The following is a 13,701-nucleotide window of genomic DNA, read 5'->3' as shown; positions in this document are numbered from 1 at the left end:
AAAAGTTAAAGTCGCCTCAGTCTTATTTCATTGGAGCACTTGTTTCTCTGAGGCTGCTGCTGAGTTCTTGAGGAGAATACAGTCTCCAATCTTTGAGACACAGTGGGCCTACTAGCTGCTGTCTGCAGTTCATTCCAGCTGGGCCCCTGGCTCTGTGCCTGGCAAAGTAACCAATTCTTCTCCAGATAAAAGAGATGACATTGAATTCGTTTAGGCTTATACTTTCTCTTCTTGCCTACCTGCTACTCTAGAGACGAATCTGAATCTCATCTGATTCAGTGAGCTGGCTGACAATTTACCAAAAGCCCAGAGGGAGGTAAGCTAGTTAAAGGACAGCCCTTTACAGTCATCATTCACATGGAGCCCTCAGACACAAAGCTCCAGAGCTACTGCAGCCCCTGCCTACAAGTCTCAGTAAGCAGAGGGGCCACCCAGGACTGAGCATAGCCCCACACATATTCCATGTGCGCCACCCGGATTCTATCAGACGTGCCCAACAGAATGGATTCATTGGCCCTTCAAATTTTTCAGTTAAAACAAGATTTTTTTTTTCCTCCCCTGTATAACGTGTCTATGCGTGGCTAAAACAATAATTTCTAACTTTAAATAAGCTATTTCATATTTTATCAGCAATACATTTATATCAAACTTAAATATGAAAAAGACTCTTGGTCATTCTCCATGAGGAAGAGTATATCTCACATGCTTTATTCTTACTGCCCCTACCCAATCTGACAAGCTTACCTTATCACAGAAGACTTTTATCTGGCAGTATGCCCGATGCACAGGCTTATTGCTACGGTTGTTATAACTATAGGTGTCAATTTGAATATTAAGAGGCAACCCCTTCACGCCTTTCTGAGAAGAGAAATCTGTGCTTAAGCAGTTCACAGAGATGAAAACCTGAAAAGGAAAAAAAAGGTATTATAAACAATAGGCAGCAACAGTCAACCTTAGCACAGCTTGTAAAAATACCAACATCCCCAAAATTACTCAAATATGTTCTAAATAAGAGCTCAGCTGCTCACTCAAAAAAAAAAAAAAAAAAAAACAAAAAAAAAAACAAAAAACAACAACAACAACAACAACTTTTTTTTTTAAATGAAGGGCTTATTTTAAAACTACTTCTGGTCATAGGAATGGCAGGCTTTATTTAAAGGTAAAAAAAAAATAGCAGCTTTGAACCTGTTGATTTTCCCTTCTAGAATATTTACTTAGCATCAGACTATGGAAGAGTCCAGTTGTCTTTCTTGATGTCATTTTTACCAATGTTACCAATAGCACAGAGATACAGAGATGTTTTATAGCTTAGTACAAACTCTGGGAACCTGCATCTATTTATGTCTACACTACCTCTAAGGATAACTGTAGCAACTGAAGCATGCCCCAGTATTCTGGAATTTATGAACTCAGTGAGTCACATTATTAAAAGTGGCATGTTATTAAAGAGGCATTACTTACATTATTAAAGTAAGTTGTTAGAAACCCGTGAATCTTTGTACAGTGAAAAACAAAAAAACATGCTCCATTTCCCTCTTTCTTTTTAATTGAATTTCGATTTGCCAACATGTAACACCCAGTGCTCATCCCATCAAGTGCTCCCCTCAGTGCCTGTCGCCCAGTTACCCCATCCCCCCGCCAGCCTCCCCTTCCACAACCTTTTGTTTGTTTCCCAGAGTTAGAAGTCTCTCATGTTTTGTCACCCCATTTCCCTCTTTTTTTTGTGATTATGGATTTTAACCTCGCCACACAAGGTCACAATCAATGTACAAGAGCTCCCTTTCAACCATTGAGCTTTGTAATTTATTTCTGATGTGTGAGCACCACACAGTGGGGACTATTGGAATTACAGTTGTAAAAATCAGTGCCTTTCATAGACCAGTCAAGACCCCTCCCGCTGGATTCCTTCCAGTCCAATGGCCAACAACCCCTAAGCCCCAACAACCGAGAACAGATCTACCACAAGTAGTGTGGGGTGCCACTGGCTGAACCAAGACCCAGACACAGGGAGAAGTTTAAGCCAGAAAAGCTGGGGTAGGGGAGCTTCTAAGAATGTAGGTAAAGAGAAGGGGGTGGACAGGTAAGAAAACTGTAACCATAACGACAAAAAAACGCTCTCTAGAAGATTTGCAAATGCTGAAACACAGGGGTTTTATTCTTGCTCTAGTCTATATGCTATTTCCAAGAAGGAAAAGACCCAAACACCCTACAATGACTGAGAATTCGTCCACATGAACAGACTGAAAAGTCATCCCTTACCCTGTCCCTGCATTAGCTCTCCACTCAGGCCAGTCTACTCATGGCCCCTAAGAACACATTTTACTGCTCACTCCTGCCTCTCGTCTTTATCCTTGTCCTTCTCCCTCCTCCTGTGTCCCTCCTGTCCCAGTCCAAGTCACCCCGCATGTCCTCTCTGTGTCCCCACATCTGCAGAAGTCCAGCTCTGGAGCCATCTCCACAGAGAGTTTCCATTCACCCCAACCTGTGTTGTAGATGCCACAGCAGTGCATACTTAGGGTTCCATACCGGCACTGGGCACCTGCTTTATACACATGATCTCATTTCACAACCTTGAGAGACAGTGTTAATCCTTTATATGGGTGAAGCCCAGAGAGATTTTTTTTAAAATTTATTTATTTATGATAGTCACAGAGAGAGAGAGAGAGAAGCAGACACAGGCAGAGGGAGAAGCAGGCTCCATGCACCAGGAGCCCGACGTGGGATTCGATCCCGGGTCTCCAGGATCGCGCCCTGGGCTAAAGGCAGGCGCTAAACTGCTGCGCCACCCAGGGATCCCCCAGAGAGATTTTTTTTAAAAAAACTGTTGCCAAGGTAGAAGGCAAAGGGCTGGAATTCATATCCACAACTTCCCCCCCTTTATGCCCTGCAATCTGTCTTTCCCAAATCAATTTTTTACCCTAATCACTTTTTTTTCACTACGGGGAATGGTTTGCCATTTTTACATGTTTTATGTTTTATTTACCTGACTAGACTGCAAATATTGTAAGGCTAGGTCCATATTCTTCACGTGGCAGCTATCTCAACACTTTTAGCACAGTGCTGGGTCTAGGGCTACCTTTTCTAGCCCACTATGATTTTTCTTTCCAGTTAACCCATTTTCAGGAAATAAACAAAATGCTTTCATTTTTAAAAATACCTAAACCTAATATACAGGCAAAAAGTGGCACATATACATTTCAAATCCATTACAGAAACTTTGGGCTTTGACTTTAAATCTTTTCCTATACTGTTGACCCTAGAACAATGCAAGGGTTAGGAGTACCAACTGCTTGCCCCCCACCAAGAGCCAAAAATCCACATATAACTTTTGACTCCTCTGAAACTTAACTAGTGGCCTACTGTTGACCAGAAGCCTTCCCAATAACATTGCCAATTAACACATGTTCTGTAAGTTATACATATTCTAAACTCTATTTTTACAATACTTTTTTCTTAACTTTTTCAGTTATCTCTAGGCTACGCAGTTCATCTACAACTTTTTTCAAAGTGTTACAAATCTCAAAAAAAATTTTCCATTTATTGGAAAAGACCAACATATAAGTGGGCCTCTGCAGTACTGTTCAATGGTCAACAGTATGCTGTTAAGAAACACTTCATATACAACTTACAAATCTGGGTTAAGGAGATAGGTTATGAAACAGACAAAAGATAAACAGGCACAAGACAAAAAGAAAGGCCAACACATAGTAGTCCATGCAAACTAAGCATATCAAGTAACCAAATCATCATATTTTTCATTTTACAACCAAATGAGAAAGCTAAATTTTTCTCTATCATTCAAGGCCACATGGCTCAATTTATGACTCAAAAACAGCAGCCTGGGAAAGTTACACTTAACCCTCAACAATTCCAGGAAGTCTCTGACCCAAAGTGATATTCCATTTACAAGAGGATTTCATGGTAATCCAACCTAAAACCTAACCTCCCCTTGCTTCCCAGTGTCGAGTTTCTATTCAAAGCAAAAATAAGCAGGAACCAAATCCTAGGATCAGTATAAACATGGAGTCTTCGGAGAGATGTTACTCTATTACCCAGGATTATTTACAATCGGTTTCTTAAACATGTTCTTCTCCTATTTTTAAAATCAATTCTTTCCAATCTTGGCACTGTTTCTAAATGCAACAAAGAAAGTTTACAGCATTTCTAACTCAACATTAAAAAACACCACCTTGTCTAGATAAATACATAAACACACCAATAAAGTGAACAAGATGTGCGATATAAACATGCCAGCCCAGGAACATGAAGTACACAGAGGACAGTGGCTGAAGACCTGCAGGGGAGAAATGAAAGCAGTGCTCATGAAGCCTCTTGTAGCAAGCTCCACAGCAAGAACACACAGGACCGTCATGGGTACGTGCTGCTACCAGTGAAGGGGACATATTTGCTAGTTTAAGCTTCAACCAAAAACCAGCAAGGGTCCAAGATGGCTTATGTATCATGCATCAGTGGTCAACAGGAAAGGCTTTGGTCTGAAAATGGAAGCATCAGAGTTTTAGCTCCATCACTAATGAGCTGTGACCATGGAAAAGGTCCTTACCTGTTAAATGCAGGTTGAATTAGATGGGGTCTAGATCACTTCTAACTCCTGAGTCCTATTATTACATTTATATTAAAAGATTATGAATCCTTTATCCCTAACTGTATTTATTAGTGACAATAATTTTGTATAATACATTTATCAATTTTTTTTACAAATCATATTATTTTAAAAGAACCACATAAAGTTTCCATTTCCAGTAACAATATGAACTACTCATATAGAATTAAGAATCTTATAAAGCAGAGATTCATAAAGCATGGCGCCAGGAGCACCAGCACTGCCTGGGAACCTGGTTGCTTCATACCCCTGACTCAATGAGAATTACCCAAAGAACATCAGCCCTTACTAGAGACAGTAAAGCCACATCTAGAGGTTCTGCTCTCATTGGCCTGGGTGGGTTCCAGACACAAGGCCTTCTTGGGTGCTACCTAGGCAATTCCAGTGACCAGTCAGGATAAAAGCCACTGCTGTCAGGTGATTAATCTTATTAATCTTCTATATACTTGTACTTTGATCCACCAAACATCTCCTTTAGCTGCCAAACTTTGAAGTGATTAAAATGAGCTCTCACAGTTTCCTTTCTTTAAAGAATTCAGATATTCTTACATGTATTTATAGGTATCCTATCAAGTTTTTTCATTTAAAGAATGTTAAGAGGTACAGCCCTATCAAATAATAATATTCATTTAACCAAAGGAAAGATAAAGATTAAAGGGTCTGCTCAACCTTACTATTCAGTAACACGATGCAAATTTTCCTCAAGAATTCATACTTCATAAGATAGTGACCAGAAAATAAAAAAACCACCTAATAAAAATCTACCAATCTATGCTTCTGTTTATTCCTCACAGACATTTAATTTTCGCAGGGGGTGAACCGTGTGTTTGGGTGACCTACGGTGTCATCCCACCAAGCTGCAAACCCCTGGAGACAGAATGCTCCTTCAATCCTGTTTGTTCTGGTGCCTGGCGCACAGCACATGCTTAACATGTATGTTTTTGACCAAAGATGGAAAATGCAGAGGCAGTAATGAATAAATATGGCTGAGAGGAAGTATAATGCAAACATATATACGATGCAGCTGTCATTTATTTACCTAAACCAGGAGACGGCTGACTTTTTCTATAAAAGGACCCAATGGCATTTCAGCCTTCATGGATGATGATGTGCAACACAATAAACCCCACGGTAACAGTGCAAAAGTAGCCATAGACAATAAGTAGACAAGTGATGCGGTGGTATTTCAATAAAACCTGACTTACATAAACAGCAGCTGGCTGGCCAAGAGTTTGCAGAGAGCTGCAGTTTGCTGAGCCCTGATCTAAACAAACCCTTCCCTAAGGTGCTCAAACAATAATTTACCCTTACATCATCGCACTGTAAGTTAACAGCAAGGAAGTATCATTTCCCTTTCTGTCATTCAATATTTCCACTTAGCACACAAGTGACTTCCTAAGAAGGACCTCTCGCTGTCACTCACACATGGAGCCGTATTCTTTATCCATACCCACACTCACAGAGGGGACCGGCGTAGTTTTAAGGGAGAAGCTGTTTCCGGGAATCTTATTGAGGAAGGTGACAGATCTTTCATCCGTAGCACCCAAATGCGTGAGAGGACAAGTGTAGAAACATGAGGCAGAGCTCCTCTCTAGGTCCTGGCGCAGCCACAAGACAGGCAAGGTCTGTTCCTCACAGTGTGAACACTTGGGGTCGGTTCTACCCAATGGGCAACCCCCCAAAAAAGCAGAACAGGCTGAGTCACCCAAATCTGGATAAAACAAAAGTTCAGGTCACAGTCACTCTGCAGAGAAAAATACTTTCTGTGACACAGTTACAGAAAAACTGCCTCTCTCCTCTGAGGGTAGGAAAGAGGTAAAAACTAAGATAATTATTATAGACCTTCAACTCCTCTATAAAAACACATGCAGTGATGACCTTTTCTCTGCTTTCATGCTTCCTTGCCACTGATTTTGAGGAAACATTTGCTTTTATTCAAACAAATGAAATATAAATCTTACAAGATGAGCATCTAATGTTCCAACCAAAATTATTAGAAGAGAAAAAAACTAACCACAAAAAAAAAAAAACAAAAACAAACAAACAAACAAAAAAAAAAACTGCTCAACAGGTCAAAGATGCTCTGCAAGATTCCTTTTCAAATGTCCAGCCCAGTTTTCTAACGTAGTTCCTCATTCTTGGCTGAGAATTCACACACTTAAAACTTTTCAAAAGATTTAATTTTGTTTTCAAACCTCAGTTTAAAAAGTGAGGAAAACAACAAAAATAAAGATTTATATTATCAAAGGATTAACTTGTATAGATTTTTTTTTTATTCCAAATGCTTACAAGCACAGAACCAACAAGAAATTGGATCTTGAACTAATTTATGACGATTCTTCCAGGAAGCATACGGCAGCCATGCACTATTGTTCACACAGCTGGCTGGTCTCTCTACTGCTACTACTCAAAGGGGAAAAAGGGAGTGGGCAAAAGACACCAGGAAACAGTAAACTCAAAACACAGGCTGCCACCAGAAGTTCATTTTCCCAGCCAGTGAAGGGAATACAACTGAGAACACATTTTACAGATCCAACTCACTCTTTTTGCGCAAACCAAGGCACAATTCTGGTAAAATATGCTAAAATATGAAAGAGAGTAGTCAGATATATGAGCTTTAACAGGTGAATTTCATTTGTGGGGAGAAATTATAGAAATATTTTTCACCCACCTAATTCACAGAAGGTGTTAACAAAGCATTTAAAATTTATCAGTCAAAAGTTACAAAAATTTTAAGTAGTTGAGTCAGAAGCTACAGAGTGAAATTGGCGGACTTAAGTAGGCTAATTAGGATATTTTTCATCAACAAAAAGGCTGTTCCTTTCAAAAAAATCTACTATAACCATAATACTCGTTCTATGTTATTATTCACATATAAGAATCTGACATCCAAATAATATAGTCTTAATTTTTTTCCCCACTGAGAGATTTGAGTAGAATTTTGCATGTTTTTATAACACTGCTGCTATAATGGTGAAGATAATTTTCTTTTACTTTCATAATTTGGTTTATTCAGTGAGTGGAATAAAAAATTTCAAAATGTGAACCTTCAGATTTGCTAAGAATATGAGCCACCCTCATAACAGCTTGGACAAAGTTTTCTTCTTAAGAGATCTGATTTTTAAACTAAAACAGTAACAAAGTGTGAGGCTCATCAGAGTATGTGAGAGGTCACCAGAACTCATCTGCATAACATCACCCTGACAGCCAGGAAAATGAAAGAGGCCAGAAAAATCATGAACACTTTCGGTGGTCCTCCTCCCTCTGAAGGAATTCAAATTATCCAGAATCTAGCTCCAAACTCCCATTCCAGTTTCACCCATCCTTGACAGGAATTTCTACACTTTGGAGATCTGGATTTTCTCTATCCCTCAACTTTAAAATAACTTTTATTCCATTCTCTACTGATGTGGCTCATTGAAAAAGACCCAGCATCAGTTGATAGAACTGCTGTGAGAAGCATCCCCTAATGACCCAAATAGAGTTATAGACTCATTTTACTACTACTTAGCAAGTAGTAAGTAGCCCCCACTCCTCCCCTGCACCCAAGACTCTGCACTTCAATTAGAGTAAAGAGCCCATCTCTCTATACCCCCATCAATCACCTAGGTCAGGAAAAGGAATCAACAAGTGCCCTGAACATGCCACCTCTACTCTTCTGTCACTCTGCACACTCTAAGTGCTCTAAGTCCTTCCATGGCAGAGACTGTTACCCATTTTTAAAGTGCTTTCCAGTGTTTAGTAAGTACATTTTTTTTGTATTTCTCCCAATGTCTATTACAAAATGGTCCTGAATTAAATGTCAGTAATGAGAGAAAAATCATGGGAATGCAAAAAGTCACATATTACCTCCAAATCTTAACCTTCAAATCCTCACAAAATTTTAAATATACACAATAGTGCCCCCTACAAAACAAACAAAAACACTTGACAAAAAAAGAGCTAATATCAATTTGCACAAATTAACCCTTCTTTCTCCCAACCTCTAGTAAAGAGCCCTCTGAACAATAAAATGGCTACAAATCAGATAATGAAAAGAGACTGCTTCGACATTAGGCAATTGTCAACTATAGTATCACTGTGAATCTTTTATTCATACTAAAAAACTTCCTATAACTCACCACTGTCTACATAATAGGGACTAAATTCCTCAGCATTCAAGATGCCATATATGTGACACCAATCTACCTTTCTAGCCATGTTTCCTACTACCTACTACACTACTTCTCAAATGTGAACATATATATTATTTATTTAAAGATTTTATTTATTTGAGAGAGAGAGTGTGTGTGTGTGTGCAAGAGATTACACGAGAAGGGGGAGGAGTAGAGGGAGAGGGAGAAGCAGGGTCCTCCTGAGCAGGGAGCCAGACACACAGGGCTTAATCCCAGGACAACGGGATTCTTTTTTTTTTGACAACGGGATTCTGACCTGAGCCAAAGGCAGATGCTTAACAGACTGAACTACCCAGGTGCCCCAATGTATCCTTTTTAAAAGAGAAAAAATGGGGGCGCCTGGGTGGCTCAGTCAGTTAACATCCAACTCTTGATTTCTGCCTCTGTACTCAGCATTGAGTCTGCTTGAGACTCTCCCTCTCCCCCTGCCCCTCATCCATACTCTCTCTAAAGAAAGAAAGAGATAACACCCCGCCACCCCCTCACCACTGCTCACCTCTGACCTCGGTCAAGGTCCAGCAGTCTCAGTTCTGCACACCTACCTGGCAAGACTACTGGCCCATTCTGGGCTCTGAACGCTTGGCTATCTTTTTATCAACAGTGTCATCTCACTTCTCTGATCCTTTTTTAAAAAAAATGTTTTACTTTCTCTCTATTGAGACAGAGCACAAGCACAGGGGAGAGACAGAGAGAGAAGCAGACACCCTACTGAAGTTCTATTCCTATATGTTTCCTTCTATCAATATACTTACTATGGTGGCAATCTCTTCCACTAAATTCTGAGTTTTCTGAGACCTGGGCCATGTCTTCCTTATCTTTACATTCCCAAAGCACCCTGGCAGTGCCTGGTCAATATGAACCATGTGTTCACTAAATGAATGACCCCAAATTCCTAAACTGAAGTCAAATAAAACAATATGTTGCCATGATATTTGAACTATATTTACTGCATTCTTACAGTGCACCTGACTCTGGCCCTCAAAACAACCTATGAAATCAGTACTATTGTGACCTCATTTTCACAGATGAGGAAACTGAGGCATAGCGCTTACATAACTTATTGCCCAAGTTCACAGATTTTTTTATGTTCACAACTTTCCTCCAAGTGGACCTCAACACCTACATCATCTTGGTAGAGAGCAGAATGTCAAGCAACTTTTTACACATATTAGACATAAAATAAATTATCTGTTGAATGGATAATTAAACATCTCAAGGCTCACTGACCATATACATATCTATAGATAAATAGAGAAAGAGAGAAGGTAAAAGATAAAGCCACATCATAAGCTATGAGGTGATTTCCCATTGCATTTATCCACTTTTACACTTGAAAATGTTATCTACAGTGACCATATATTACGGAAATTGCAGGTAGCTGACAATTTTGCATTTGATAAATATGTTATCCCTCAGTTGCAGCTTCATGCCATACTAATGGGCGTGGTACTTTCTACAACTTTCTTAGATTCGAGTGTTGTAGAAGACCAGTCCCAGCTCTTGTTTTTACTCGACACAATGTCTAGGCCTCTATATGTCAAAGCACCTCTGTAGACTAAGCTATTCCAGTTGCCTCTTTTCCACTTAAATTCACAACAGGTAATCTGTGAGGAGGGGGAAATAAGGAAAAAAGGAAAAAAAAGATCCAATCAAATGGACTTTGCAAAAATATTCAGGTCCAATCTTTCAAAAAATCACATCAAGAGCATTCTCTGCCATAAGCCTTCTCTGATTCCTTCAGTTGAAAGTACTTTTTTTCCTTAGACATCGTCAACAATTTTTTTTTAATCTCACTTATGACCTGTATCATTACAGAGAGAGTATGATCTCTTCTGAGGGCAGGCTTTATGCTTGAATCATTTATTGATGCCCTCACAGTTCTTGCACAGAGAAGTACAATAAATGCTGAATGAAAGAATGAATGAATGTATAGTTAATAACCCTTTACTTGACTTCTTAAGCTAGTTCTTCTACATAGTAGCAACAGATTAATTACTTTGTTAGAATTTCCTGGAAGGATGTTAGAAATAAATTAAATTGGTCAATAATGATTGAAATAAAACAATCCTTCAAGAAAGGTGTTTTGCTCCTGCCAACCAGATTATACTCAGTAGACTTTTGGAAAAGCATAAGCATATGGAGCTGAGAGCATGCCTAATTACCTACGTCAATGTTATATACTGCCATTTGTGTATTACCATGCACAGATAGTTCAAGTGAGTTTCAACTGTCTGGTAAACATAAGCAAGAAAAGATCTGTTAGAAGGAAGAAAAGAAACAAGAAAAGTAGGTTCATTTATCTATGGAAGATGCTTCAAAAAACTGATAACTGAAAAATATTTTATATTCCAAAAATGTACTTCTTTATTTGTTGTACACCCTAAAAACATTTACCTTTAGCATAAGCACCATATGGTTCAGACTCTGGCTACTCCACACCTTCTAACTCAACAGAGATAATGTTCAGTTGTAGCGCTCTGAAGATACAGTGAAAGATATACGGGAAATAGGCAAAGACAAAAAAAAAAAAAAAAAAGGCAAAGACAAAGCCAGGACCCAGGTCTCCTACTCCAAACTCAGGGCTCTTGAAACCACACTGCCACCATAAAGCACAGAGAGCTGAAGAAGCACCTCATGGAAAAATTATGCAGGAAGCAGAAAAGCAGGGAAAAAGTGACCCCCAAATGGCTGTGAGCAGAGGTTGTTTTTTGATCATAAGGTATGAAATTAAAGGTCCCTTTCCTTCAAATCAAAGGGCAATCTACGCCCAATTCCGATTTGGCTTCATATAAGTCAGAAGGTTTAGCTGATGACGTGGGTCCTCAGAGAAAGCTGCAGCCACCTTGGATATAGTCCCAGTTGCCTCTGGGAATCTTTATTATTTTAATCCAATCTGGTATTAAAATTCAGGTTAGTCAAATACAGATATGAAGTTTATAATTCTATTCCTAGGATGTAACTGATCTACTAAATTGTACGTAGACACCCTGGAACAGATTTTAATTTAACTGCTTCCCAGATCAGTCAGAAGATCACTCCAAAACATATCTAAAAGAGCTCTTCTTAGTTAGAAAACTCCTGACATATGAAATTACAATATGAGGTCAAAAACAAAGTTTATTCGCACCTTAAAATCCAATAGCTCTTAAAAAAAAAATCCATAGCACTAATTAATGAGAATAAATCACTATTTTTCCACTATGCTGATATGAAGTTATAAATGTCGACTGAAGCCAATGATAGCGGGAACCAGTGTAAGCCAAAGAATCAAGATCCAATTCTTGGCTAAAGTCTAAGTCGACAGGAACATTTATTAAGCATTATATAGCAGATGCTTAATCCTAAACAACATTCCTCCTATCCAACCAAAACCACACAACTAAACTAAACAAACTCTGTTTATTGTAGTTCTGTAAGATCCCTATAGCTCCTCTACTTATTCTGTATGTGCAAGCCTAATTAAGCAAGCCCAAGAAGGTATCAAAGACTGAGTCATAAACTCAGAAGTAGAATCCAGTTCGGCTACTGATACATTGGATAGTCCTAGGAAAGTCATACTTCCCCACTACTCTGATGATGTGAGGTGATTAAAAAAAAAAAAAAAAAAAAAACCTTCTTACAGAATGATCACAGCCTGAACTAGAAGCTCCCAAATGTGACACCAGGATTTGTGTTGTTTCTCAGACTATCAAATGACCATCTATAGGTAAGAAAAAGAGTTGAAGGACTGAGGGTAAGGAGGAGAAGGATCTAGGAAGAGCAAGGCACTAACCTAAACTCTTCTCACCTCTACGTGGGATGTTTCCCTGAAGAAAACACAGGCTCTAGTAGTCCTCACCCTTCCTGTGGCCTCAGTTCTGCCTTCCCACGCCGCCCGCCCACATGGCAGCTCCAGTTTCTACACAGACTGCAGAGAGCCAGGGGGAAAAAAATCACAAAGACAAAGAGAAAAGGGGGAGAGAGAGAAACAGAAAAGATGATGGGAAGAGACACACGCAGAGACATTCCAGAGGTTCCCGCATACTAACTTCCCTCTGTCATATCCTTGAAGCAGGACCTGATGAACTTAAGGATACTTGGCAGATACAGTGATTTGGCACCTGCTGTCCCAAATAAGTAGGATGTTTGTTGTGAAATATGCAGAACTGGATGCAGGTGTGACACAAGACAAACACAGATCACATTCCAGCATCTCTAGGTTCAGAACTGACAGGTAAGCATATGGGTCATAAGGGCTGACTTTGGCAGCAGGCAAGCTAACTTCCAATCAAAATTCCTAATTACAAGATATTTTCCATCTTAAAAAAACTAAAGAAAAAAGTCCTGAAATGAGTAATTAGAGAGTTCACTTATATTTATTAAAGGATTTGGAGTCTTGCATGAAGATCATCAACCATCTGAAAGAAACATGAACTCCAAGGCCCCCTACTGCTCAGATAAATGCAGTCACTACTAATAATGTCAGGCCAGAGTCCGAGCTCTCCAATTATCTTACAAGGAGCAAAACTGGTTGAAATGACAGATTTATAAAACCACTTTAGATGGAATTTCTAGGAAAGACCTGGAAAGGAGGGTTGAGGTGACAAGTTGTCAAAGGACAAAGTTCTGTAGAGGAGCTCAGTGTTTCTTGACAGTGGCATGGTGGTAAAAGGAGCAAAATTTGACAGAAAAAAAAAAAAAGAAAGAAAGAAAGAAAAAGAAACAAAGAGAAAGACAGACAAATATAGGTGACAGCACAAATGGTGGCTAAGCAGACATGATGCCTCAAACCTGTTTCTCAAGATACAGGTTTCACTACCAAACCAAAGCTTTCTTCAGCTGCCAAGTGTCTCCCTTATCCAATCAAAAACATCATGCGCTAGGCTCTTACCCTCAGGCATGTGCTACAATAAATGTGTGCTATTG

At 39.3% G+C, this 13,701-nt stretch overlaps 1 protein-coding gene across 5 annotated transcripts in view; it reads right to left on the bottom strand.

Moving 5' to 3' along the window:
• The window catches only part of GRHL1 (grainyhead like transcription factor 1), a 52,899-nt gene that overhangs the window by 18,073 nt on the left and 21,125 nt on the right, over positions 1 to 13,701 (bottom strand). For all 5 annotated transcript variants that reach the window (XM_055327248.1, XM_055327247.1, XM_055327250.1 and 2 more), the window contains exon 9: positions 745 to 903. In XM_055327248.1, the coding sequence (XP_055183223.1) occupies positions 745 to 903 (159 nt within the window). The remainder of the gene's footprint in view (positions 1 to 744; positions 904 to 13,701) is intronic.

The sequence above is a fragment of the Nyctereutes procyonoides genome, unplaced genomic scaffold, assembly GCF_905146905.1.
Source record: "Nyctereutes procyonoides isolate TBG_1078 unplaced genomic scaffold, NYPRO_anot_genome, whole genome shotgun sequence".
Classification (NCBI taxonomy): domain Eukaryota; kingdom Metazoa; phylum Chordata; class Mammalia; order Carnivora; family Canidae; genus Nyctereutes; species Nyctereutes procyonoides.
The sequence above is the reverse complement of the archived record's forward strand: the minus strand, read 5'-3'. Positions and strand labels throughout refer to the sequence as shown.